This window comes from Patiria miniata, unplaced genomic scaffold (genome assembly GCF_015706575.1).
Source record: "Patiria miniata isolate m_02_andy unplaced genomic scaffold, ASM1570657v1 HiC_scaffold_27, whole genome shotgun sequence".
Lineage (NCBI taxonomy): Eukaryota > Metazoa > Echinodermata > Asteroidea > Valvatida > Asterinidae > Patiria > Patiria miniata.
This window is the reverse complement of record NW_024037066.1, coordinates 1875036-1901715: the sequence shown is the minus strand read 5'-3', so window position 1 is coordinate 1901715 and position 26680 is coordinate 1875036. Positions and strand designations below refer to the sequence as shown.

Genomic DNA, 26680 nt, shown 5'->3' with positions numbered 1-26680 from the left:
CGAGGTGCCTAGAGGCCAGAATTGAATTTTCTGAAGAGTTCAACTCATTACATTCAGTATCCAGTGAGAAAAGACAACTTTTTGATTTTTTTACAAAATGCCCCCAAAACTGCAACGTTTTCCATAGCCGGCATCATCGAAAAAGTCAGTTTTTCACCCAAAAATCCAACTTGACCAAATTTGCTCAAAAGTTCACATGAGGTGCCTAGAGGCTAGAATTGAATTTTCTGAAGAGTTCAAGTCATTACATTCAGTATCCAGTGAGAAAAGACAACTTTTTGATTTTTTACAAAATGCCCCCAAAACTTCAACGTTTTCCATAGCCGGCATCATCGAAAAAGTCAGTTTTTCACCCAAAAATCCAACTCGACCAAATTTGCTCAAAAGTTCACACAAGATGCCTAGAGGCCAGAAATGAATTCCCTGAAGAGTTCAACTCATTACAATCAGTATCCAGTGTGAAAAGACAACTTTTTGATTTTGTACAAAATGCCCCCAAAACTTCAACGTTTTCCATAGCCGGCATCATCGAAAAAGTCAGTTTTTCACCCAAAAATCAAATTTGACCAAATTTTCTCAAAAGTTCACACGAGGTGCCTAGAGGCCAGAAGTGAATTCCCTGAAGAGTTCAACTCATTACATTCAGTATCCAGTGAGAAAAGAAAACTTTTTGATTTGTTACAAAATGCCCCCAAAACTTCAACGTTTTCCATAGCCGGATGATGATGCTGGAACTACAACGGCCTTAAGCCAGCTAGTACACGTACGTGGCATCGTGCATCGTGCATCAGTGGCATTGTGCTGTGCGCTAAATTGTACGTAAATGTACTGCAGGCTCCGCAGCTGGCAGGGGCTGACGTCGATCGTTGCATACTATTAAATCAAATAAATTGGGTGTGTGTTGTTCAACGATATACCAGGTACGTAATTAGGCCTATGTTGTACCAGAGGTTTACATGACCAGCGAAGAAGTACATGCACCAGTGCATGTGTGCACCCGTCTTAATCTACCACTGCCACAAGCTGGTAAGTATCGGCTTATACATCGCTATACTAGACGTTCGCTATTACGATTAATATCTGTGGATCCCGCAATGTTCGCTATAGCGACGTTTCACTGTATGGGTAAAGAGCGAGCACTTAAAAAAATTCAAAATTCAAAAAAAGAAGCATACAAATCTGCGGAATCATGATCAACCAATCACAAGTCAAAAGGTCAAATTATCAAAAAAATTAAAAAATAGTTTTCTTGAGTTATCTCAGACTTTACCCTGAGCATCTTACCCATTTGCTATCACTGGTTCTCCTCTGGTTAACATGTTGATCTGAGTCGTCCCTTGATTTCTGTGGCACCGAGCCTTGACCTTGGAGAAGCTTTTCCCTCTGCATCTGCAGCATCTTGAGGTTCTCATTGATACTAGAAATGACTTGCCCTGAATCCATGGTGAGGGAACCGCCCCCTGGACCCACTATGGGGGTGGGGCCAAAGGTGTTCCCTCCCTGGATGGGAGTGGACGTTGACTGCCCGCCTCTTTTGTCTTCACTAACGGAACTCTGACCCGACCTTAATACTTCAAGAATAGCCCCCAGGCCGCGATGTTTATCGGTTGGCTGTGTCGTTCCTTTCTCTGGGCCCTTCCACTCTTCATCCGCCGTTCCTGGCCAGTTGGTGCTGATGGGGTCCACCCAATCTCCATCTGACGTCTTCTTTGTACGTGCTGACGGCTCCATCCTACTGGAGCTGATACTCTTCATCGTCTGTAGGATATCCAGCGTTTGTGCCGATGTCAGCCCCAGCGAAACCGTCTTCCCTGACAGCAGTGCCTTGCGAAGTTTCTCCATCTCAAATGGGGACAGAACCTGAAGATTCTTCTTCATGTTGGGGAAAAACTGGGTTTTCAAGCTCATTGCAGCAGGAGGTTGAGATGAGACTGAACTCATAGCTACGCCAGGTGCCGAGTAAGTGGTTGTGACTGCCATTGACATTGGCCCAACACCATAAGATGAAGTGTGCTGATTTGTATTGCTTATCACAGGGGCACCAAAACTCTGAGTAGCTGGGAACGCCCCAAGAATACCTGGCCCTGTGTTGCCTGACCTGGATGGTGGGGCTTGTTGAGATTTCCCAAAAGCTCCCCTTACACTACCCACGTTGTTTTGGCTTGCGTTTCCAACCCAGCTCTTGTTGGCAACATTTGCCGTGTTGAAGCCTGCTTGTTGCTGCTGCTGCTGGATGCCTTGCTGCTGTGGCCCCTGAGCAAACTGCTGCTGTCCACCGTGTGGAAACTGCAGTTGCTGGCCCGAGGGGAACTGTTGCTGCTGCTGCTGTTGTGGCAAAACTTGCTGATGATGCTGACCTTGCAGAAATTGCTGCTGTTGACCTGGAGGAAACTGCTGCTGCGGATTTGTGCCTAAACTACTTATTGGTAAGACAACGCTCGATGCAGCACCTGTGGTAAACTTCCCTGGCATCTGCTGATGCTGTTGTTGCTGCTGCTGCTGTTGTTGTAACACACTGGGGAACGGTGGCGGTGTAAGTGATGCACGTGTACGTCCTGCAGATCTACCTATTGCACTCGCTGCCGGCGTTGTGCTGGAGGACACCAACCCACCCTGGTTGTTGCTGGTATTTCTGCCACTAGCAGCCATCTTGCTGGCTACGTCGACTGGTAACCCCAGCAAGCGGGCAGCAAACACTTTCTGCTGCAAAACCTGCTCCTCTGTCAAACTGTGCGGGGCAACAACCGGCTTTGCACGGCCCCCTGAGGCTATGCGCGACACTCCCCCAACAACTTGTGCTGTGGGTGTGCTTGCCATTGGTCGTTCGACCTGCCTCTGCTTGGACACAGGGGAAGTCAAGGTGTTGACTCCAGGTACCAGACCTGTGGCCATGGTCGTGCTCGTCTGCTTCATTGCCCGAGCTGCTGGAAACAACTGCGAAGACGGCCGGTTATTAAATTCGTGATTTGCCATTTTTACCCTCCCGAGTTCCCCCTACAAATTCCTATTTCTTGCTCTATAGTTACGCAGTTACTCACAAATACTCATTTCTTTTGCAGAGCGGAGCTTGGTGCAGTATTTCAAATGTCGCATTTTCTGAAGATGTCTGCAGCCCAGGCTTCCTCTAAACATACAGCTGGTACCCGACACGCGCTACGTTGAAACCCGTACCCGTGCGTACTCCGCTCTCCGGGTACCAGTACAGTACGATCGCGAAGAGCCGTTCAACGGCAGAGGGCGGTATGCTTATTTAGTGGAACCAGTTCTTTATGTCTATGCATACCATAGCCATATAATAAAACCATTAGACTGTAGGGCATGAGTCTGAAATCCTTACAGAAACTGATATTTGCTCTCCAAAGTCTGGGGGGATCACAAAATATGACCTATATGGTAGATAATTTGTGTGCAATCAAGGATTGAGTTGATCCCACGTTCACACATCGCACAGTATTGTGTAATTCTTTATTAAATCTTCCCATTGTTCAATATAAAGAAAAACATAGGAAAAACAGCGCCCTCACTCGACCATTGATTTAGAAGGTGTAATAATTGGCTCAGCACACTGTGCCTCCAATGCCAGGATATAATGGGATTTCTGTTATATTCATGTTAAAGGAGGTGATGATTTTGTTTTGTATAATAGTAAAGACTGATATAAGGATGTTGTTTTTCCAAATTTGTCATGAGAATTCTATTTATTTTCATTTATGCGAATTCTATTATTCTTAATTCCAATAAGAATATTTATTCAAAAGGAAATTAACGCAACTCTCAAAAAAGTGAAAAACTCTCAGCGGTAACTTAACATGTACTTCAGTTTTATTTCTTCATATCAACTTGACACACAAAGAAAATTACTGTATGTACTGGTACTGTACAAACAATACACATGTAGTCTTTGTTGTTCACATGTACATGTAATGAAGTCTTAGAAAAAACTACTCCTTGGATATTCTTGAAAATCAAATAAAAACAAAAGCAATCCATTTTCTCTCTGTGTCTATGTAATAAAAGCTGAATTATAATTACATTTGAACCTCAGCAAATTATTTTTTGCAACGTTTGATACATTGCAGGTTGCTATCCTGGATGGCACTATTAATTAACAGAATCAATATCTTAATATCCACACAAATATATGAACCTCAAACATTTGTTTCTTGTGTACATTAAAAACAGTAATAAGGCACATTTTATGATCCTCGGTTGGACACAATTTCTTAGGTTGAAAATATCATAATAGCATCCAAATTGTTACAATGCTGTATGAGTATTATTCTTTAAAAGTGTCTACATGTATTTTGCATTTACTTTTTAAATAGAAAATTCTCATCCTGTGCACATACATGTTACAATAAAAGAATAATAATACTTCTTGAAATTGTTTCATCCAAATATGACTGTAGTATTCAAGCCATTCATTTTCTCTTTGTGTCTATGTAAATTAAAAAAATCAATTATAAGTACATGTTAGCCTCAGCAAATTAATTTTAACAAAGTTTTTTACATTGCAGGGTTGCTATCCTGGTGGGACAATAATAAAATCAACGTCTTAATATTCACACAAATATATGAACCTCAACATTTGTTTCTTGTGTACAGTAAAAACTATAATACGGTATGACACATTTTAGGTACCTCGGTTGGACACAATTTTTTGGGTTGAAAATATCATAATAAACGCATCCATTTGTAACAATGATGTACGAGTATAGTTCTTTCAAAGTGCCTATTGTGCATATACATGTATACTTTTTAAATGGAAACATTTCTCATCCTGTGCATATACATGTTACAATAAAATTTTAAAAATCCTTAAAATTGTTTAATCCTAATAGCACTTTAGTAGCGATCCATTTTCTCTTCGTGTCTATGTAAATTATTTAAAGCTGAATTATAATTACATTGGAGCATCAGCTAGCAACTTGTTCTCTACAAAGTTTGTTACATTGCGGGGTTGCTATCCTGGATTGGTCAATTAACAGAATCAATGTATTAAAATCCACAGAAAATGTGTATCAACATTTGTTTCTAGTTTTACAATTTAAAGAGTACTTTTTGTTAAGTCAATTTGATGTAACTAAGTTGATACATGTACATGAAATTCTTTGGTAAAAAATAAAAATAAAAATACATCCAAATTGTAAAATGACTACTTGAAGATTGTTCTTTCATGGTCCCTTTTTTTTTCCTTTCCTTATTCAACAATTTAAATACCTAAATTTTTCAGGCAATACATGAACATATCTGAACATAACAAAAATGTAAATTTCAAATCTGTTCAACATAAAGCTACAATATGTTCAAACATACGTTGAAAATTGTACGCTTATATAATTGAATGTTTAACACAGGGTAAACAGAGAGACAATGTTCCATAATTTTGAAAGTACATGTATTGAAAAATGACACAAACTCCAGTACAATGCATGCAGAACAATTATTTGTGCAAACAAGCTTCATGAGAGACACTACACATAAGATGAGCGTCACTAAACACAAATTGTGTTTATCACCAGACAAGCAGCTGATATATTCTAATTTATGGTTAAAGTGTACAATAAATAGATCACACATACTGGCACCCTAGTTGACAGGACAAGCATTCGTGAGTTCACCGATTTTGTGGGGATCGAAAACGCTATGGGGACAGCAGGAACTCCCTGTAACTCAGTCCCTAATAATAAAACTCTCCCCCATAACGCGGTGAACACCTACGCAAGCACTACAGACAACGCAACTGTCATTAGCATGGTCCGCTTACACAAACTACACAAACTTTGTGTACACAGTCCCGAGGACCACTGTATGTACAAAATGTACGAGCGATCAGCGTGTTTCGACATCATCCTCAGGCGAGTCAATGCAAACCGAGTACCGATGCAGCTTGGAAAATTAGTAAGATTCTAGGCTTGGAAGTGGGAATATTTGTCAAACTAAGAGAACGGCTCTGTAGCATGAACTGGACGTTCCATCTCAGTCTCAAAGTTCTCTTCAATTTCATCATCCCCATTCTCTCCGTCATCATCCTCTCCTTCACTTTCTTCAATGTCTTCATTATCGAATGAATATGTTAGGTTTTCGCATTTCTTGCATGTACACAGTTCTGTGCAGGGAATTCCTAAAGACACACAACATTTGTCGTCTGCTTCACTAACTTTGCACTTTGATTTGCTGCATGCACACTTGGTAAGTTCAAGGACACTTTGTTGAGCCGATTCCATGTCCATCCAATCTATGCCCAAGGTGTCATCCACCATCTTCCAGCCATGTCCAACTGGAGATGGAATGTCGGGGTGTTGGGCTAGGCTGCGCTTGTAAATGGCTGCTTGGAAGTTTGCTCGTTCGATGTGTTTGCGCAAGGCATCCCGATTAGGTGGCATGACATTTTCTGCCTTCGTAGCCATGGAAAACATGGCACATCGGGCTTCGTTGACTCGGCTGTAACTGTGCTGGGCATACAGCTTGCACACAAACATCTCGAGTGCAGTCACCTGATCATCTGTTACCATGAAAGATTCTCCAAGTAACTGGAATTGAGCACACAATGTAGGGTTTTCCACCAGAAGTTTAATCGCCTTCATCTTCCCCTTGCCGTAAAATGCACTAACAGAATCACAACCACTGAAGCAATGGAAACCAATGAGTGCTTCAGAGAGAGGATCTCCAAGGTGCCTCCTTATTGCCTGTAGGTCGATGGTACGAACATTTTCTTCTTTTCCAGTGCGGAAATATAGATTGGAACTGATATGATTCGAGGAAAGAGCAATGCCAATTACAAACACATCGGTGTCTGGGCTTTTGATGACAATGTCGCTGTTGCAGGACTTGGCAATGTAGCTGGCATGTAAAAACATTCGGGTGTCAGCTTCTTCGTGAGAACAGTGCAGCTCAGTTACCTCTTCTACATCTACATTTCCATTGTTGGCTGAGATGGCATGGCAGAGCATACCATGGGCTACAGTTAGAGTTACCCCTTTCAAGCTCTTCACATCACAGTTTCTCCAAGTGTTGAAAAGAAATTCCACCAACTGCTCTTTATTGAAGCCATTTGCAAGATACTTTTTCCACTGTTTTGGAACTGGCTGCGAAGGCTTCGAAATCTTTATCTTTTGCGACCCAGTGGCTGCCCTACGTTTTCTTTCCGCATTTTTTACGCTTATGTCTGGGTATCTGTCTGTGACAAAGTGGATACTGTTGGATTGATGGTTGCATGCTAAGTTCACTAACTGACTAAGCATCTTCGAAGCAAGATCACCCATGGTCACTGGCATGTGTTTGGGACTCATTTTTTGAAGCATTGCCAGTCCGTCGATGATCCACACACATCCTGGTGTCTCTGACACAACGGGTGTTTCCTTTGGTGCCGATTCCAGGTAGTGCAGCAACTTGGCTTTGTTAGTTTTGACCAGACATCCTTCATGTGTAGCTAATGACAATGGCAGTGGGCCTAAACAGTAAGACATCATGTGCTTTAAATCAATGTTGCGACTCCTGCCAACGATGACGAGTCTAGCCAGTAGCTCTCTGTCACTCTTTGTGCTTACATCTTTCCCTTTTACCTTCGTTGCTACAGTTTTAGCCATATTTGTGAATGTCTTCAGCTTCATCCTTTTCAGTGGTTTGTTCAAGTCAGTTTCACCTCCTTGTAAACGGTCTTTGCAATAGGTCACAAATGCAGCGTTTCCCTTCTCGTGAGCTTTCATCAGGTCAGTACAAACCTCAGGTGAAGCAATGACACCAGACGACAAATGGATCAGCTCAGTGGGATCAGTTTCTGGATCATTGTCAAAGGGGTTAATCATGGTGGATATGGTGGTCATTATGGTCTGTACATCCTGCTCATCACGGGTCATGCGCCTCTTTGTTAGGTCTTTACGAGTCGCCATCTTTTGCCCTTTCCCTGCCATTTCTTCACACTGCCTTGTTATTGCCGCTCTTTCGTGGTGAGCCCTTATCCAACGATTGCTTGCACCTTTGTTGGTGGTGAAACCTTTCATTCCCCCTCTTGTTTTCGAATCTCTGTTCGCTGTTTGTTCGATGGTCATATCGCATGCAACTCGTGAGAAACCATGGACATCTTGCCTTTGCACTGCAAAATTCCCAATCTGGAATTCGTTGAGAACAAACGGATGTGTTTTCTCCAGACTCTTCATCTCTAACCAGTAAACCGGTAGATAACGGGAGTAGTTTGTCCTGTCATACGAAAACATCCATGGCACAAGAGCTCGCACAGCTGCAAGATGGAGTGCCCAGTCCCCATCTCTTGTAGCCTTTACAAAGAGTAGCACATTTTCAACCATTTCGAGATATGAAGACCAAAATGCAAAGGTTGCATCTTTACTCTGGGACTTGATGAAATCATCATAAGCCATCATCATCCCCTGGAATGTGGGGCTCTCAACCAAATCTTCATACTCCTGGTCTGGAAAGGTTGAATGAAGGTTGTGCACCATGTCACCATACTGCTCTGCATCTACCTCAGACACCCCCTCTATGAAACTTTGCCAGCGTAAGCGATGGAGTGCCTCTGCCATGACCTTGTGACAACGGATACTCCTGTTGTAATGGTGACCATTAATTACTCCATTCATGGAACCCGGTGCTACAACATCTGATTCTATGAGTATATCTTGCAGACCAGCATCACAAAATCTTTTTCCGATGGTAGCCAAGGCTGTCATAGTGGTGTGGAAGGCACCCAGGCGGATCACTATTCGGTCCATGAAGTGAGGAGTCTGCCATCTGATGGTTTGTGCTTTTGCATAGATTGCTTGATCAACTACGACCACAACGGATGGGAGCTCTAATTTATTGGCGATTTCCACACTCTTATGTAGAATTGTATTTACCGTGTTCAGGTCTGTCGGACTTGCATCAATCACTGGTAGGTACGCCACTGTAGCCTTTGGTGGGAGTTCTTTGTTGAGTAGCTGGTTGAATCCAGTCCATGCCGGGAGGAGACGCTTTTGTGGGATCTTTGTGAGATAATATGCTGCATCTTTACGCATAGGATGTTCCATCAATGACATATGATACTCCTCTTCGAGGGCTACCCCGAAGGCAAATGAAGTTGGAGAGGCTTTTTTAGCACCACGAAATGTTACCAAATCTACATCTGGTGCTGGCAATGAACGTTTCCTTGTCCTCGCCATGGACTGCTTGACATCTGTTGTGAAGGTCTGTGGTTCTGAATGCTGAATTGCGATGCCATTTGTGTTATGGGTGGTACCCTTACCCGACAATGTCTCCTCTCCAAAATCATTATTATCCCACACCAAAGTAGTGAATGTGCCTTTAACTAGGCACGATGGTAAAGCATTGCTGCCTCTTTGGATTTCCTGTTGGGCCAATGCAGTGTCGTGCTCAAGAACTGATGTGTGCGAGACACAGTGGCCAAGACCATTAAGCAGTCCAATCAGCTGTGCCGAGCCAGTCATATGTCGTACAGCCATTGCCAAGGACATGTGCTTTGGCATTGCTCTTCTCCCCTTTGTTGCCAAGTAGATGACATCTTGGGCAAGTGTCAGAATTCTTCTGGTTTCTCCTTCACCTACTTCAACAAACTCATCTTCTTTAGGCACATCTGAACAGCCCGCAACCCAAGCCAAGAAATTGAATAGCTTGGGAGGAATGATTTGCTGGGCAGTATACAGAGTCAGGTCTGACGATGTTGGAGGCCATGGCAGTTTGTCGGATGACATCAGCTCTATTTCTCTTTTGATGTCAAGGGCAGTGGAGAAACGGTCTCGCAAGGTACTCACAAGATGGTTGGTCGAGAATTGGATTTTGCTCGCCTTTCTTTTGGAGGGAGTAGAGGGGTTCTGTTCTTCTTCACTTGTACTTGTGTCAGTGTCGCTTTCGGAATCCAACTCTATTTTACAATCATTTAGAAAGGACAAGTTATCAACGTATACAAACTCGCTTTCATACCGTCTATTTGGTTTTAAGAAGCACAGTTGGGGATAGGTTTCTTTCAACCGTTGTTTGAGACTCCATGTCTTATAAGAAGACGAATCTTCATTTTCAATGTCTCGTACAGTTCTGTCAAAGACCCTCTTCAGTTTAGTCATTCGCCATACTTCTTTGTCATTAATGACACGGTGATCGATTACGTCTCGGCAAAATGACTCAAAAGCTGTTGAGTACAGGGCTGATGGCACATTAACAGTTACACCTTGCGGTTTACTAAGAAACCTTGTGTAGTCCTTATGGCAAGAGGCATGATATTTAAGTTCAATTGCCACACAGTCTCTATTTTCCATGTGAAGAAGCAAGGTCTCGTCCCTTTTTACTTTTGCAGCCTCCAAAAGCTTGCCGCCATCAATCAGCTCGCACTGAACTAGAGGCTGCTTACTTCTCCTTCCTTCGTGATTAGTTGAGTACCGAGCACGACGACAAATGATGCACATCCTCGGAAGTACATGGGCAGATCTGGAAGCTCCTTTTTTCCCCAAAGCAGACTCCGAACGCAGGATTCGAGGTTTCTTCTCAGCAGGCTCAGTGTCTGAAGCACCCTCTTGTATTTGTGCACTGGCGTTGATATCTGTTCACAAGAAAAAAATACACACAACAAAAATTAAACCTTAAATGTTTCAATGTTTACTTCAGTCACAAAATATGAGGCACCTGACCAAACATGTAAATGTATTAGGGGTAAATAAGTAGAAAGACAAACCCTTATTAAAATTCACATAGCACCGATGCAAGACCATAACACTGTTACAAATCTTTAGGGTTCCCAACAAAGTTAATGTTATTTTTTCATCTGTGATCTGCAAAGGCAGTGACATTGAATACTATTACGTCAGGAAACCAAACAGTTCCATAACGATAGCAGTTGATAGTGTCCTTGCAGCTGCCGTAACAATAGCCATCGAATATATCAAATTTTTAAAAGCAAGCTTGTGTCAAAAAAAAAATGGCCAGGGGTTCCCCTATGGGTGATAAACCCGATAACACAGTTTGCATGAATATGAAATTGATATCTTTAAATAAAGATACAAATTTTATATTCATATAGGCATAGGGCATACTTGATTCCTAGGCCTAAAATTAGTCAGCTATAACGTTATCTTAGCTAAGTTAAATATGATTTGAAAAGTTCCACAAGTTGTTAATCTGATGAAGAAATGAAAATGTTGGAGGGCAAAAAAATAAAGATTTTTTTTAAAATACTTTGTCTTTGACATTTTCTGTCAGAACAGAAGGCCTGAAGTTTGTGCAGAAGGCCTGAGGTGGAGTCCGTATATGGAATTTCATCCAAAAATTTTGGAAAAAAAATGATGTAGGGGCCTACATTGTACATGTACGATGTACGCTATTGAAGATTGAAGATTGAACATGAACAAAGACATGAAAGAACATGAACAAAGAACAGCTTCGGGGTCACTCACAGAACGAACACGAACATTGAATGAAGTTAGGATATAAATATCGGACCAATAAAAAAACTTTGCTATTACCTGCAGCTGACAAGGCTTGTGGGTTAGCTTCTTGTTTCTGCTTGGCACGGACAGCCCGTTTCTGCTTTGTTGAATCGGTGAAATACTGGTAGCATTTGCGATGAAAACCACCGTCTTTGGGCATCGCGATTCCGGAACCACCAGGTAGCATGTCGCTGCCATCATCATCGTGATCTGCTACGAAAGCCTTCGCTATTTCAGCCGAGTTCCCGCTCAAATCTTTCCAAATTTGCACACTTTCTAAGAACTTCCTCCACGATGTCTCGGTTATTGGTTTGACGTCGTCAAAAACATGAGATAAATGTGCATAGCATTTTAATTTGATCGATTCTGTTTCATTTTCGTTCCGCGTGTCGGCCATATTGCCACTGGTTAACCGGCCGGCCACGTACTATACTACATGTACTATACACACGCACACGTACGTTTGTTGATAAATCGACGTTACGTTGCCACTGATTTCGACGTCCCGCGTGTGGCCATAACAGCCATTTTCATTGGCTACAAAATCGTTTTCTATTTCATCCTGAATTTTGGTATCCAATGAACGCCAAGCACAAAATGGAGCAGATCGCGTTGTACGAGAAACATGATTTCATTGGACAAACGCATGCACGACTGGATCGGGTTTATATTATTCCGCACTAAATAGTGCTCTTTTTATGGTCAAAATTACTCATTATACGCGACCTATGAATGCGGGATCAACAAAAATAATAATTATGGAACTGTCAACTTGCTTGGGAAAGTTATATCGTGCCCCCCCTCTGCTTCAGAGAACAAGACTGAACGATACGAACGGACGCCCGGCGGTCTAATACAGGGGAATAAATTCTCAACCTTTCAATTTTTGTTTCGAAAAAGCAAACCAATATTTTAAAAACACACAACTATGCAATGTACGATGTGAACAATTTTCAAGGTTATTATAATAGGTTATAATACAGGTGCTAATAGGTTAAACCACATTTCCTCTTGATTCTTTTCAATTTTTTTTCCAGACTTAGTCACTTCACATCTGCAAACTTCTAAAGCCCCTCTCCCCCCCCCAAAACCCCATTTGTGCTATCTAGTCTGGTTCCCCAGTTTACCTCTCAGTACAGTCCATGTCGTTGGTCTGGCAGTAGACTCCGCTGTATCCCAGCGTGCAGGCGCAGGTGAAGCTGGAGACGTAGTCATGGCAGGTGGCGCCGTTCCGGCACGGGTTGGACTCACACTCGTCTGTGTCCGTCTCGCAGTTCTTGCCCGTAAAGCCCGGCAGGCACGCGCAGGTGTAGTCGTTGGTCTTGTCAAAGCAGGCCGCGCCGTTCTGGCAAGGGTCTGGGAGAAAAGAAAAATTGAATGCATAAATTGACTCGTACAAAACTAAGGAAGTTTAAATGACAAAAATCTGACTAACTAAGTGCTCCAAAGTAGGCACTGGCCTTCTGGAGAAATTGAGGGCACTATTTTGAGCTGGTAAACTCTTTTATTTACCCAAGTGTACCCATTCCAAGTAACGCCCGCTTATTGTGTGCGCCGTATCTCAAAAAAAGTTGACTTGACTGCTGAGTATATTGCGCTATTGCACTGGGAAAATTAATGCACATTGATGACTTTGCTAAACATGTAAAATTCCGAGTTACTTTAATAATTTCACACATTGGAAAAGTTGTTGGGGTTCACACCTGTTTCAACTCTAGCCTGCCCTCTGTTTTTTTGTAAGGGAAGAGGAATATTAGGTAATGATCAATCTGTTCCGAATCTCTCCTATAGAAAGCTGCATGCCATGAGGGGCAAGCTGCTTTTCCGTTCTCCGTTTTTGCAATACAAACACACAACTTCACCAAAACGGTTCCATAACGTAGTGCATCAATCTGTAGGTTGCAAAAAGTTTTTTTGCATTAACCCTAACCACCCCAAATCCATCAAAATCCATCCCCCCATTTTGGTGGATTTGGGGGACTTGGTCCAGAAGGCCTGGCATGAGTAAATATTGATGGAGTATGATGGACTTGGGCCTAATGGCCTGAAGTAGAGCTAGGGGTATCCGATAGATTTTGCCTAGCTTCCTGTACTGCTATTGTGATAAAAGCCATGTGTAGCAAGTCCATGAATGTCAACCAGTGCATCAGTGGTGGATTTCATTCTGTCATGTACAGTTTTGTATTGGACGCACAGTGATTGATGGATTTTGATGGAATTGGTCCAGTTCCTAATAAAAGACGCTAGGGAGTTAGGGTTAAACTCACCAGACTCGCATTCATCGATGTTGGTTATGCAGTCCTGGCCGCCGAATCCTGGGGGGCAGATGCACTCATAGGAACCAAAGGTGTTGTTGCAGATTGCACCGTTGTGGCAGGGCGGGTACTCACCGCACTCGTCAATATCTCGGTTGCAGAATTCACCTGTATGTATGTATGGGATAATTGATTTTGAAATTTGACATCTAGAAAACAGGGCGCAAAATGAAAAAAGGTCACAGAGTTTCAAATTTTTTTTTTACCCTAATTGAGGAAAGAATGTTGGATCCTGACGCCACTTTTTTTCATCATGTATTATCTCGGTGAAGGTCAGTCATTGCAAACAAAGTTTGAAAGACATGAATTTAGGACTGAGGAACATTTCCAATTTCGAAAATACTTTGCAAATGCACTTGAGTCTTCGTAGACCTTGTATACAACCAAAGAAGTGGCATTTGAATACTATATTCTTTCCGTATTTGAAACCATATCCACATAAAAACACACTCCTTTTAGCTTGCACTTTAATTGTTGGCATATCCAGACCCCAGAATAACGGAAATGTTTTGTTTTGCACCAACTAGTCCAAATTTGAAGTGCTGTAGTAAGGTGAGGTTGTACAGTGCTGATTGCACAATGTTGTAGTTTCTACACAACAAGTTACCACAGCTGTTGCGTACTCAGGTGCCATAGAGTACAGTAGTGAGTACCCTGGCTAGAGTAACGGTTCTGTTTACCTGTGTAGCCATTTGGACAGCTGCAGGAGTATCCATTGTAACTGGGGAACGGTTCGCATGTAGCACCGTTCTCACATCGGTGGTTCTCGCAAGGTTGCAGCAGGTCCTCGCAAACCTCCCCGGTATACGGCGGGATGCAGACGCACTCAAACGAGTTGACCGCGTCGATGCAGGTCCCGTTGTTGCGGCAAGGGTACCCCACGCAGTCGTCGACGTTGCTCTCGCAGTTGGTGCCCGCGTAGCCCTCGGGACACTCGCAGACGTAGTAGTCCAGGCCGCTGGCGCAGCGGCCGCCGTGCTGACAGGGGTTGGAGGCGCACTCGTCGATGTCGGCATTGCAGCGGGGCCCGCCGTAGCCCCGCACGCACTCGCAGGCGTACTCATTGACGCCGTCCTGGCAGGTGCCGCCGTTTTCGCAGGGCGAGCTCTCACACTCGTTAATGCTTGAAAAGCAGAGGGCGTCGTGGTAGCCCGAGGGGCAGGTGCAGATGAACTTGTTGATGTCGTCGTGGCAGGTGCCCCCGTTGGCGCAAGGGTTGGAGGCACACTCGTCTATGTTGACCTCACAGAGTAGTCCCTCATAACCTGCCAGACACTCGCATTCATATCCGTTGATTAAATCGTTACACAATCCGCCATTCTGACATGGGTTGGATGAGCACTCGTAAGTGTTTATGGAACAAGTGGCACCTGTAACAAAACATAAGTGATTAATTTTGTGAGAAATGAAATTTGTAAGCAATTCAATTATTCACAACATTTGTTGCACTCCTCCTCACATTACTTTGCCTTCCAAAATCCAAACACTTCCAAACTGGCAATTCATGAATAGGGGAAGATTTGGCTTTATTGTTTTTCAAAGCGTCTGGCATTTCACGGCCTTCCCCAAAATATATATGGAGCACGCTACAAATTGCTTCCATCGGAGTCTTTGCTGACTGTGCTTTGTGCAGGCGGAAGGTGTGTCACGAAACAACCACTAGACGACCTATGCTCCTCAATGGAACTTGCTTCATATTACACCAAGGTTTTGTTTTTTTCAGTGATCTTACCAGTGGTCCCTGGGGCACAGACGCACTGGTAGGCCCCAACCAGGCCGATGCAGGTCCCGCCGTTCTGGCAGGGCTCGTCCAGGCACTCGTCAATCTGGTTCTCGCACAGCCGGCCCTCGTAGCCCAAGTTGCAGATGCAGGTGAAGCCGTTGAGGGCATCCTGGCAGCGGCCGTTGAAGCAGGAGTCGTGCTGGCAATCGTCGTAGTCAGTCTCGCAGTCCACGCCAGTGTAGCCTGCAGGACAGGGGAGAAAAAAAAAACACATGCATAACCTTGGCTGGGAATTCTCAAAGGTAGCAGTTGCATCCCTAGCAGTGCGTTTTTGTTTCATCAGGGATGGATAATGAGTTATTGCCCAAAAAAAATGTCTACGCCAGATACGTAAATGACATTCTTACAGAATGCCTCTTAGGAGACCCACTAACCGGGTTCCTGGGTAAAAAAAAAACCCAAAGCTTGCAAGTATTCATCCATTAGTATTAGTCAGCTAAGGAGGCTGATCTAACAACTCATACTTGACGATTCTGATGCCAAATCAACCTCTGCCGGATTTTCCCAGGAGGTAAGCTAAAACTGTCATTCGCAAAATTACTGTGCTAAACACAAAAAACAACCAGCTGAGAAGCAGCCGCAATCAATACACGTCTGATGAGATTCTGTAGCTGGTAACATGCAAATAAGCAGATGTTTTTTTTCTGTGCTAAGCAGATGTCTATGCTTACCTGGTAGACAGCTGCATGTGTACTGATTGGCACCGTCTAGGCACGTTCCCCCGTTCTGGCAGGGGTCCGAGAGGCACTCATTGATGTTCCCCTCGCAGCGGGCCCCGGTGTAACCTTCCAGACAGTTGCACTGATACCGGCCCACCTTGTTCAGGCAGAAACCGTCGTTTAGGCAAGGGTTACTCGCGCACTCATCGATGTCGGTTTCGCAGTAGACACCTGTGTAGCCTGCAAGGTCAAGATCAGAAAGGGAAAAAATCAGATATTTGGAAGAAGTAAAAAAAAAAAAAAAGAGTATCTGCTGAAGTCAATGCAAGACGTATCACACTAATTTCAACTTGCGAGGTGCAACGTTCTATGTGGTCTTGGTCCTGAAATTCAAAGAGGAAAAAAAACAGTTTTCTTCAGACTAAGGCTTAAAAGTGTGGTATAGGATTTAGTCTTCAAAGCAGCATGTCAAAAGTCAGAATATTCTGGCTCGTTTTTGAACACTCATTTTGAGTAAGTCAGTACATTCCCAACGGAAGAAAGCCGATGGTTGTGGAAGAATGTTTCACCCCCCCTTCCGTTGCTTATAAGGAAAGCAGCATTCCTATTATGTTTCCATCTGGGCCAAACTAAGTTTGCTTATGTACTCATACAATGAAAAAGATGAGGTCAGCTATCCAGAACATTTGCCACAGTTGCTTCGCTCGTCTCTGCCTCAGTTTCTCACCTCTGACACAGACGCAATTGAACATCCCGGCCAGGTTGAGGCAGGTGCCCCCATTGACGCAAGGAGTGGATGCACACTCGTCGATGTCCACCTCACAGCGCAACCCGCTGTAACCGGGTGCGCAGTTGCAGTAAAAAGCTCCCACGGTATTGACGCACTCACTGCCATGTCCACTTTCGCAGGGATCTGTGGAGAAAACAAAAAAAATTCCTTAGTTTAAAACCCTCAGTACATACTTTTTTTAGGGGAGGAAGCGCATTCAAACCGCTCCTCTGGAGAGACGGCTTTTGCTGTGGTGATTTTGAAATATGTTAAGTACTTTAGTCAAAGGTATGTGATTTTGAGGTTTAGGCGAGGTTACTTTAAGGCTCACAAAATGGTCACTGTGAGGTTCAAAAATGGTCACTGTGGGGTACCAAAATGGTCACTGTTGGGTTTCCAAATAGTCACTGCGAGGTTACCAAATGGTCACTGTTAGTGGACCATGGTCACTGTGAGGTTCCCAAATGGTTACTGTGAGGTTCCTTAATGGTCAACGTGGTTCCTAAATGGTCACCCTGAGGTTCCTAAATGTTCACTGTGTGTGGTTCCCAAATGTTCACTTCAAGATTCCAATGTGGTCAGATGTGAGCTCGGGTTACCGTTATATAAATGTCATCTGTGAGGTTCCTCAATGAGATAACGGTGATGATTCCAAATAGTCACTATGAAGCTTAGTTCAGTGCGAGGTTTCCATGTAATCGCTGTGAGGTTCTACTTTGGAAAGCCAATGTGAGGTTTCACCTAGTTCCAATAGGCCACCTGAGAAGTGTTACAAACACAACTATGTTGACTCACCATACTCGCACTCGTCGATATCAATTGAGCAGTCGCTCCCTGTAAGACCGCCGGGACAGTGACAGACAGCGTCACCGGTGCCAGGGTTGGTGTCACAGGTGGATGAGGCAGCACAGGGGCTGCTGATGCAGGCATCCTCAAGATGACAATACAATCCTGAAGGGTTACAATCAGAACTTCTTTAACCCTAATGACCAATGCACTTTTACCAGAAACCTTTCTTAGTTCTATAAAAAAAGATGTTAAGCCACATTTTTGGAGGCATGCTGTCTAAGGTTTCAAATGACTAGGTTTAGATAGCAATATGAACCTCATTAAAACTCTTTCACCAAAGCTTTTAAAACTTCATCAACAAAGTCTTACGTAAGTTGTAAACCGGTATACATTGAAAATAACTTTTATAACCACATTTTGCTGATCGCTTCTTAAAAGGAGAAGAAGCTCATGCTCCCCTCCCACTTCTCTTTACAATGCTGCTAAAATGACAGAATGTTTTCCTGATCTGTTTTTTTTTTTGACGAAGAGAGAACTCCAGTGGTCTTACCAGTGTAGCCAGCAGCACAGATGCACCTGAAGCTGGCCACGGCATCTTCACATGTGGCGCCATTTTCGCAAGGAGTCGTTTCACAGGCGTCCACATCGTGCTCGCAGTGATCCCCCTCAAAGCCGTAGACGCACATGCACTGGTAGCCTGGGGCGTTGTTGCGGCAGGTGGCGCCATTCCTGCACAGGTTTGGCTGCAGCGTGCACTCGTCCACGTCGTCTGTGCAAAGCTCGCCTGTGTGGGAGAAGAAACAACCAAATCGGACCAGGTGGGGTCAATCTAGACTGAGTAGACGTACGGTACATGTAAACAGGGCGGGATTACTTTTGGCCAAAAAACACCATTTTTCAAACTATGTCGGGCCAAGTTTAAAATGAAGCCAAACACCACAGATACTGACTCTGGAGAGTCATTTGTTCAATATTTGTACCATACTTCTCACCCAAACATTCCAAGGCCCTGCCACGGAGCGATATTTGTAACCACGACAGGCCGTGTAAAGCAGCCGAGATCAAGTTCAACACATGGTGTGTACAAGGTGTCAACAGGTTAACTAAAAACTTTTGAGAGGAAGCTCAAGTTATAACCAGAGGCTCAAGTTATTGTTGTCTTCTCACTGATCGTGTTCTTCAGCGATTTAAAACCTTGTAGATCAGGGGTTGGTTGGTGGGGGGCAGGGCTTACCTGTGTATTCCGGGGCGCAACTGCAGGTGTAGGAGTCAATACCATCGATGCATAATCCTCCATTCGTGCACTGATGCATGATGCAATCGTCGATGTTGGTTTCGCACTGAGTCCCAGTGTAACCTTCCAAAAGCAAAGCACAACCAAATCAGGATTTATCAAAAAATGTGAAGACGGTCTGACTAACCAAAATGATCCCAACTCAAATCATCTTATGGAAAGGAAATGGAAAAATACCTGTTCAAAATTTATACCAAAAATAAATAAACAACTAAAATATACACAACGGTATTACATCTCTTTTTTTCACGCAATGTCGTGTTTCTGTCGTTTCAAGTATTGTTAAGGGTGTTCTGCATACAGCGGCAATGGAATTCAAGCAGCACTCGTCTCCATTTTACATGTACTTTCACTACACACATGCTCAGCATAGAAGATTATAAAAAATGGAAATCCAAATAGTCACTGCGAGGTTACCAAATGGTCACTGTTAGTGGACCATGGTCACTGTGAGGTTCCCAAATGGTTACTGTGAGGTTCCTTAATGGTCAACGTGGTTCCTAAATGGTCACCCTGAGGTTCCTAAATGTTCACTGTGTGTGGTTCCCAAATGTTCACTTCAAGATTCCAATGTGGTCAGATGTGAGCTCGGGTTACCGTTATATAAATGTCATCTGTGAGGTTCCTCAATGAGATAACGGTGATGATTCCAAATAGTCACTATGAAGCTTAGTTCAGTGCGAGGTTTCCATGTAATCGCTGTGAGGTTCTACTTTGGAAAGCCAATGTGAGGTTTCACCTAGTTCCAATAGGCCACCTGAGAAGTGTTACAAACACAACTATGTTGACTCACCATACTCGCACTCGTCGATATCAATTGAGCAGTCGCTCCCTGTAAGACCGCCGGGACAGTGACAGACAGCGTCACCGGTGCCAGGGTTGGTGTCACAGGTGGATGAGGCAGCACAGGGGCTGCTGATGCAGGCATCCTCAAGATGACAATACAATCCTGAAGGGTTACAATCAGAACTTCTTTAACCCTAATGACCAATGCACTTTTACCAGAAACCTTTCTTAGTTCTATAAAAAAAGATGTTAAGCCACATTTTTGGAGGCATGCTGTCTAAGGTTTCAAATGACTAGGTTTAGATAGCAATATGAACCTCATTAAAACTCTTTCACCAAAGCTTTTAAAACTTCATCAACAAAGTCTTACGTAAGTTGTAAACCGGTATACATTGAAAATAACTTTTATAACCACATTTTGCTGATCGCTTCTTAAAAGGAGAAGAAGCTCATGCTCCCCTCCCACTTCTCTTTACAATGCTGCTAAAATGACAGAATGTTTTCCTGATCTGTTTTTTTTTTTTGACGAAGAGAGAACTCCAGTGGTCTTACCAGTGTAGCCAGCAGCACAGATGCACCTGAAGCTGGCCACGGCATCTTCACATGTGGCGCCATTTTCGCAAGGAGTCGTTTCACAGGCGTCCACATCGTGCTCGCAGTGATCCCCCTCAAAGCCGTAGACGCACATGCACTGGTAGCCTGGGGCGTTGTTGCGGCAGGTGGCGCCATTCCTGCACAGGTTTGGCTGCAGCGTGCACTCGTCCACGTCGTCTGTGCAAAGCTCGCCTGTGTGGGAGAAGAAACAACCAAATCGGACCAGGTGGGGTCAATCTAGACTGAGTAGACGTACGGTACATGTAAACAGGGCGGGATTACTTTTGGCCAAAAAACACCATTTTTCAAACTATGTCGGGCCAAGTTTAAAATGAAGCCAAACACCACAGATACTGACTCTGGAGAGTCATTTGTTCAATATTTGTACCATACTTCTCACCCAAACATTCCAAGGCCCTGCCACGGAGCGATATTTGTAACCACGACAGGCCGTGTAAAGCAGCCGAGATCAAGTTCAACACATGGTGTGTACAAGGTGTCAACAGGTTAACTAAAAACTTTTGAGAGGAAGCTCAAGTTATAACCAGAGGCTCAAGTTATTGTTGTCTTCTCACTGATCGTGTTCTTCAGCGATTTAAAACCTTGTAGATCAGGGGTTGGTTGGTGGGGGCAGGGCTTACCTGTGTATTCCGGGGCGCAACTGCAGGTGTAGGAGTCAATACCATCGATGCATAATCCTCCATTCGTGCACTGATGCATGATGCAATCGTCGATGTTGGTTTCGCACTGAGTCCCAGTGTAACCTTCCAAAAGCAAAGCACAACCAAATCAGGATTTATCAAAAAATGTGAAGACGGTCTGACTAACCAAAATGATCCCAACTCAAATCATCTTATGGAAAGGAAATGGAAAAATACCTGTTCAAAATTTATACCAAAAATAAATAAACAACTAAAATATACACAACGGTATTACATCTCTTTTTTTCACGCAATGTCGTGTTTCTGTCGTTTCAAGTATTGTTAAGGGTGTTCTGCATACAGCGGCAATGGAATTCAAGCAGCACTCGTCTCCATTTTACATGTACTTTCACTACACACATGCTCAGCATAGAAGATTATAAAAAATGGAAATCCAAATAGTCACTGCGAGGTTACCAAATGGTCACTGTTAGTGGACCATGGTCACTGTGAGGTTCCCAAATGGTTACTGTGAGGTTCCTTAATGGTCAACGTGGTTCCTAAATGGTCACCCTGAGGTTCCTAAATGTTCACTGTGTGTGGTTCCCAAATGTTCACTTCAAGATTCCAATGTGGTCAGATGTGAGCTCGGGTTACCGTTATATAAATGTCATCTGTGAGGTTCCTCAATGAGATAACGGTGATGATTCCAAATAGTCACTATGAAGCTTAGTTCAGTGCGAGGTTTCCATGTAATCGCTGTGAGGTTCTACTTTGGAAAGCCAATGTGAGGTTTCACCTAGTTCCAATAGGCCACCTGAGAAGTGTTACAAACACAACTATGTTGACTCACCATACTCGCACTCGTCGATATCAATTGAGCAGTCGCTCCCTGTAAGACCGCCGGGACAGTGACAGACAGCGTCACCGGTGCCAGGGTTGGTGTCACAGGTGGATGAGGCAGCACAGGGGCTGCTGATGCAGGCATCCTCAAGATGACAATACAATCCTGAAGGGTTACAATCAGAACTTCTTTAACCCTAATGACCAATGCACTTTTACCAGAAACCTTTCTTAGTTCTATAAAAAAAGATGTTAAGCCACATTTTTGGAGGCATGCTGTCTAAGGTTTCAAATGACTAGGTTTAGATAGCAATATGAACCTCATTAAAACTCTTTCACCAAAGCTTTTAAAACTTCATCAACAAAGTCTTACGTAAGTTGTAAACCGGTATACATTGAAAATAACTTTTATAACCACATTTTGCTGATCGCTTCTTAAAAGGAGAAGAAGCTCATGCTCCCCTCCCACTTCTCTTTACAATGCTGCTAAAATGACAGAATGTTTTCCTGATCTGTTTTTTTTTTTGACGAAGAGAGAACTCCAGTGGTCTTACCAGTGTAGCCAGCAGCACAGATGCACCTGAAGCTGGCCACGGCATCTTCACATGTGGCGCCATTTTCGCAAGGAGTCGTTTCACAGGCGTCCACATCGTGCTCGCAGTGATCCCCCTCAAAGCCGTAGACGCACATGCACTGGTAGCCTGGGGCGTTGTTGCGGCAGGTGGCGCCATTCCTGCACAGGTTTGGCTGCAGCGTGCACTCGTCCACGTCGTCTGTGCAAAGCTCGCCTGTGTGGGAGAAGAAACAACCAAATCGGACCAGGTGGGGTCAATCTAGACTGAGTAGACGTACGGTACATGTAAACAGGGCGGGATTACTTTTGGCCAAAAAACACCATTTTTCAAACTATGTCGGGCCAAGTTTAAAATGAAGCCAAACACCACAGATACTGACTCTGGAGAGTCATTTGTTCAATATTTGTACCATACTTCTCACCCAAACATTCCAAGGCCCTGCCACGGAGCGATATTTGTAACCACGACAGGCCGTGTAAAGCAGCCGAGATCAAGTTCAACACATGGTGTGTACAAGGTGTCAACAGGTTAACTAAAAACTTTTGAGAGGAAGCTCAAGTTATAACCAGAGGCTCAAGTTATTGTTGTCTTCTCACTGATCGTGTTCTTCAGCGATTTAAAACCTTGTAGATCAGGGGTTGGTTGGTGGGGGGCAGGGCTTACCTGTGTATTCCGGGGCGCAACTGCAGGTGTAGGAGTCAATACCATCGATGCATAATCCTCCATTCGTGCACTGATGCATGATGCAATCGTCGATGTTGGTTTCGCACTGAGTCCCAGTGTAACCTTCCAAAAGCAAAGCACAACCAAATCAGGATTTATCAAAAAATGTGAAGACGGTCTGACTAACCAAAATGATCCCAACTCAAATCATCTTATGGAAAGGAAATGGAAAAATACCTGTTCAAAATTTATACCAAAAATAAATAAACAACTAAAATATACACAACGGTATTACATCTCTTTTTTTCACGCAATGTCGTGTTTCTGTCGTTTCAAGTATTGTTAAGGGTGTTCTGCATACAGCGGCAATGGAATTCAAGCAGCACTCGTCTCCATTTTACATGTACTTTCACTACACACATGCACAGCATAGAAGATTATAAAAAATGGAAATCGTTCACTAAACTTACCTGCAGGACAGATGCACTCATGGGAGTACATGCCCAATGGGTTGCACTCGCCCCCGTTCCGGCAGGGATTGGGCCGGCATGGGGTATAGATGGACTCGCAGCGCCGACCCGTGTAGCCCTGCGAGCAGGTACAGATGAAAGAGCCAACCAGATTCCCGCAGGTGCCGCCGTTGTGGCAGGCCGTCACCTCGGCCGTGCACTCGTTGATGTCGATGTCGCAGTGCGTGCCCCGGTAGTAGATGGTGCAGCTGCAGTTGTAGCCTGTGGCGTGTGAGTTGCAGGTGGCCCCGTTCTTGCAAGGGTTCCCCACGCAGTGGTCAGTCATGGTACAGTTTCTTCCTACAAGCGGGAAGAAACGTTGAAAACAGTGTTTCATTTCGCCTTAACACCATCAAAAGATTTTAACAGTGTTAATCACAGGGGAGGACTTGATTTCACCTACGCCACAAAGGCAGGCTGGGGAGTGGCATTGAATTTGTACTGTACATGTGAAAATAAAACACTGAATTCAGTTGATAGCAGATCAAAGGTCAAAGGGATAATAACGTGCTGGCTGTTCACTGACTCTGTATCTGAGTGAGGCTGTGGCTTAAGTGGGAATTGTTTTCAATGGCTACAGCCATTCACCGTAGTGCACAAATGGCATAAACGTAGCCATATCTAGGCACAGCCTGAGATGTCTGGGCAGTGTGGGGCCTGCTAAAGAACCCTCCTGTAAAGCCCTCACTACAGGCACATGGTTATAGTTACGGTCACGGCTATGAAAAACCATGGCCAGAGCCACAAAATACCGTTTTGCGAACACAGCCTGAGATATTTAGGCATTGCAGGGAGAACTAAAAACACACACCTGTAAAGCCCTCACTGCATGCACAGGTGTAGTCGTCCACCGAGCCCCGCAGGTTGCAGCGGCCGCCGTTCTGGCAGGGCTGCTCGTCCCTGCAGACGTTGGCCAACTCCAGCTCACACAGGGAGTTGGTCCAGCCCACGTCGCACAGGCAGGAGAAAGTGGGCTGGGAATCGCCATCTGTAGGCTCCACTATTTGGCAGGTGCCTCCGTTCAGGCAACGATTGTGGCGGCAAGGGTTGTCATACTCGCAGCTAGCGCCGAAGTGAGTGTCGGGACATCTAGGAATAAAAAGTAAACATTGGTCAGACCTGAGGATTCCTCAGTATTCGGTCCTTTTTGGTGGAGGTTGTACGGGATCTGAGCGGCAACAACAGGGCAGTTTTTTCCCACTTCGGAGAGCCCAAGCATACTTGTTCACGTGAGTACAGCACAGAGTATGCACGACCGATGTGCACAAAGCCACGTAGTGTCTTCGTGTGAGCATCAGGCGTCTCCATCAGGTCTCCCCAAACTCTCCCTCTCCTTACCGTTGAGGGGGTACTTGTGCAAGGAGCCCATACCATCAAGAGATGTGCCACAACTATAAGGAACTTGGGGAGCAGACTAGGTATTTTAACTGGACACCGTGTATACAGGGACAGCCATCACCCTCAAGCATCTGAGTTGATTGGGGATGTGCCCAATAATAGTTCTACAGTCCCCATCTGTAGTTTGACTTGGAATGCAATTTCCAATAATCAGTGTTTCAACAATTTAATTCAGTTGATGCACTGGGCAGTTTTTGACAAAGTATCTTCGATATCACTTCAGAAAAGAAATTTTATGTTTGATATTTTTTTTCACACAACCATTTCCAAGTTTTCCCTCAAATTCCCCACTTATTTACTGTTCCCCTCTTCCTAGGAACAAACCCTTGCACAGTTCCCCCCCCCCACCAAAAAAAATGTGATGAACTCAATTTACAAGCTGAGTTGTGATCATGTGACGGACATTGTAGAAATTGGACAACTTCCACTTTATTTGTACAACCAAAAATTGTCAGGTAACTGTGGCTTGTTTGGGGAACGAACACATTAGGGAAAAGCAAAGGAACAAAACTGAAAGTGTCAAAAGGACCCAACACTTTTCAACTGTTATTCTCACACAGTCCTTCATCTGTCTGCACAGACAACTCGCTTTGTTAAATCATCATTGTAACCTAATAGGATGAGTAATATTGAGATTATTCAACATTGTCAAGTGATTGATGGTTTGCAAGAGCAAAACAAAATTATCATCGTGAACCGAATGAACCAAATGAATAACACCGCAAATATTTCACACTGTGAAACAGAAGGTCAAATATCTCAACCCGGACTAGTGCTTAATCTTACGTAAAATAACAAAGCGTAGGTGCAGACAAAGCAGACAACCAACAACCCATCAGGGGTATTTCTTTAACAGGATCCAACAGTTGGGAACCCAAAAAATAAAGAACCCATGATATTAAGAGCTAACAGCCATGAAACACTCCAAAGCAAATCCGCACCACAAAGCAGAGAGATCTCGCCGTAAGACCCACGCGAATCTAGCTCAACGTCCCATGGTAAAGAGTGCCTGGGGTTTTTAATACACCGCAGACAGAAGGGTTATTCCTAATCTCTTCATTGTGGCCAGCTTCTTTTCTTTCTTTTTTCGTTGAGGCTTATTATCGCGGTATTCGCCGGTTCAACAAGCTCAGGACTTGTAGGGTTTCGTCCGGGATAATGAGGGTGTATTGTTGCTTGGCGAGACAGAGGAATTAGAATTCATACATGGGAGGGTGAGGATTCAATTATTCCCACGCATTGGGCCTCGGGGGGAAAAAAAGCTCAACAGGAGGAATTACTGGTTGGCAATCTGTCATATTTTAAGAGAGTTTTTCAAATCAGGTCAGATGATTCATAAAGCTGGTTCCTCATTTGTCATTATTATCAAATGATGGCATCGTTACCAGGATGTAACCCTGCAAAATGTGTGTGTCTGTATTATTATAATAATGCGGGTGCTTATATAGAGCTTTATACCACAGGAAAGGGCCTCAAAGCACTGCGCAATTATTACCCCTGCTCATCAGGCTACGAGTCCATTTTTTGCAGCAGCTCGAGATCAGCACATTCTGGTCTCTACCCTCATAGGTACCCATTTATACTCCTGGGTGGAGAGAGGCAATTGTAGTAAAGTGTCTTGCCCTAGCAC

General features: G+C 44.0%; 3 protein-coding genes across 4 annotated transcripts in view; all 3 read right to left on the bottom strand.

Annotated features, from left to right (window-relative positions):
* Positions 1–2973, bottom strand: part of LOC119734557 — a 78669-nt gene extending 75696 nt beyond the window's left edge. The window contains exon 1 of the mRNA XM_038208091.1: positions 1285–2973. Coding sequence (XP_038064019.1) covers positions 1285–2973 — 1689 coding nt within the window. The remainder of the gene's footprint in view (positions 1–1284) is intronic.
* An 827-nt stretch (positions 2974–3800) lies between these two features.
* LOC119734467 lies at positions 3801–12255 on the bottom strand. The gene is made up of 2 exons (XM_038207993.1): positions 11469–12255; positions 3801–10549 (listed from the first exon to the last, which is right to left on the bottom strand). Exons 1-2 carry the CDS (start codon positions 11827–11829, stop codon positions 5940–5942), a joined length of 4971 nt encoding a protein of 1656 aa, XP_038063921.1. The 5' UTR covers positions 11830–12255; the 3' UTR covers positions 3801–5939.
* A 123-nt stretch (positions 12256–12378) lies between these two features.
* Positions 12379–26680, bottom strand: part of LOC119734468 (neurogenic locus notch homolog protein 1-like) — a 51985-nt gene continuing 37683 nt past the window's right edge. The window contains exons 1-18 of one of the 2 annotated variants that reach the window (XM_038207995.1): positions 25837–26064; positions 24464–24741; positions 23614–23952; positions 23144–23266; positions 22460–22693; positions 21916–22071; positions 21063–21185; positions 20380–20613; positions 19835–19990; positions 18982–19104; positions 18298–18531; positions 17754–17909; positions 16917–17102; positions 16202–16429; positions 15480–15713; positions 14428–15117; positions 13700–13855; positions 12379–12788 (exon numbers count right to left, since the gene is read on the bottom strand). In XM_038207995.1, the coding sequence (XP_038063923.1) occupies positions 12556–12788; positions 13700–13855; positions 14428–15117; positions 15480–15713; positions 16202–16429; positions 16917–17102; positions 17754–17909; positions 18298–18531; positions 18982–19104; positions 19835–19990; positions 20380–20613; positions 21063–21185; positions 21916–22071; positions 22460–22693; positions 23144–23266; positions 23614–23952; positions 24464–24741; positions 25837–25886 (3933 nt within the window). In that variant the 5' untranslated portion in view covers positions 25887–26064 and the 3' untranslated portion in view covers positions 12379–12555. Of the gene's footprint in view, positions 12789–13699; positions 13856–14427; positions 15118–15479; positions 15714–16201; positions 16430–16916; positions 17103–17753; positions 17910–18297; positions 18532–18981; positions 19105–19834; positions 19991–20379; positions 20614–21062; positions 21186–21915; positions 22072–22459; positions 22694–23143; positions 23267–23613; positions 23953–24463; positions 24742–25836; positions 26065–26680 lie in introns of those variants that run through there. The other variant, XM_038207994.1, reaches the window with a different exon arrangement.

Bases quoted from the DNA above. Each gene is read 5' to 3' on its own strand.
- LOC119734467 (XM_038207993.1), bottom strand. From the start codon at position 11,829: ATGGCCGACACGCGGAACGAAAATGAAACAGAATCGATCAAATTAAAA. The intron at 10,550-11,468 runs GTAATAGCAAAG...TCTTGTGAACAG, and splicing joins ACAAGCCTTGTCAGCTGCAG to ATATCAACGCCAGTGCACAA.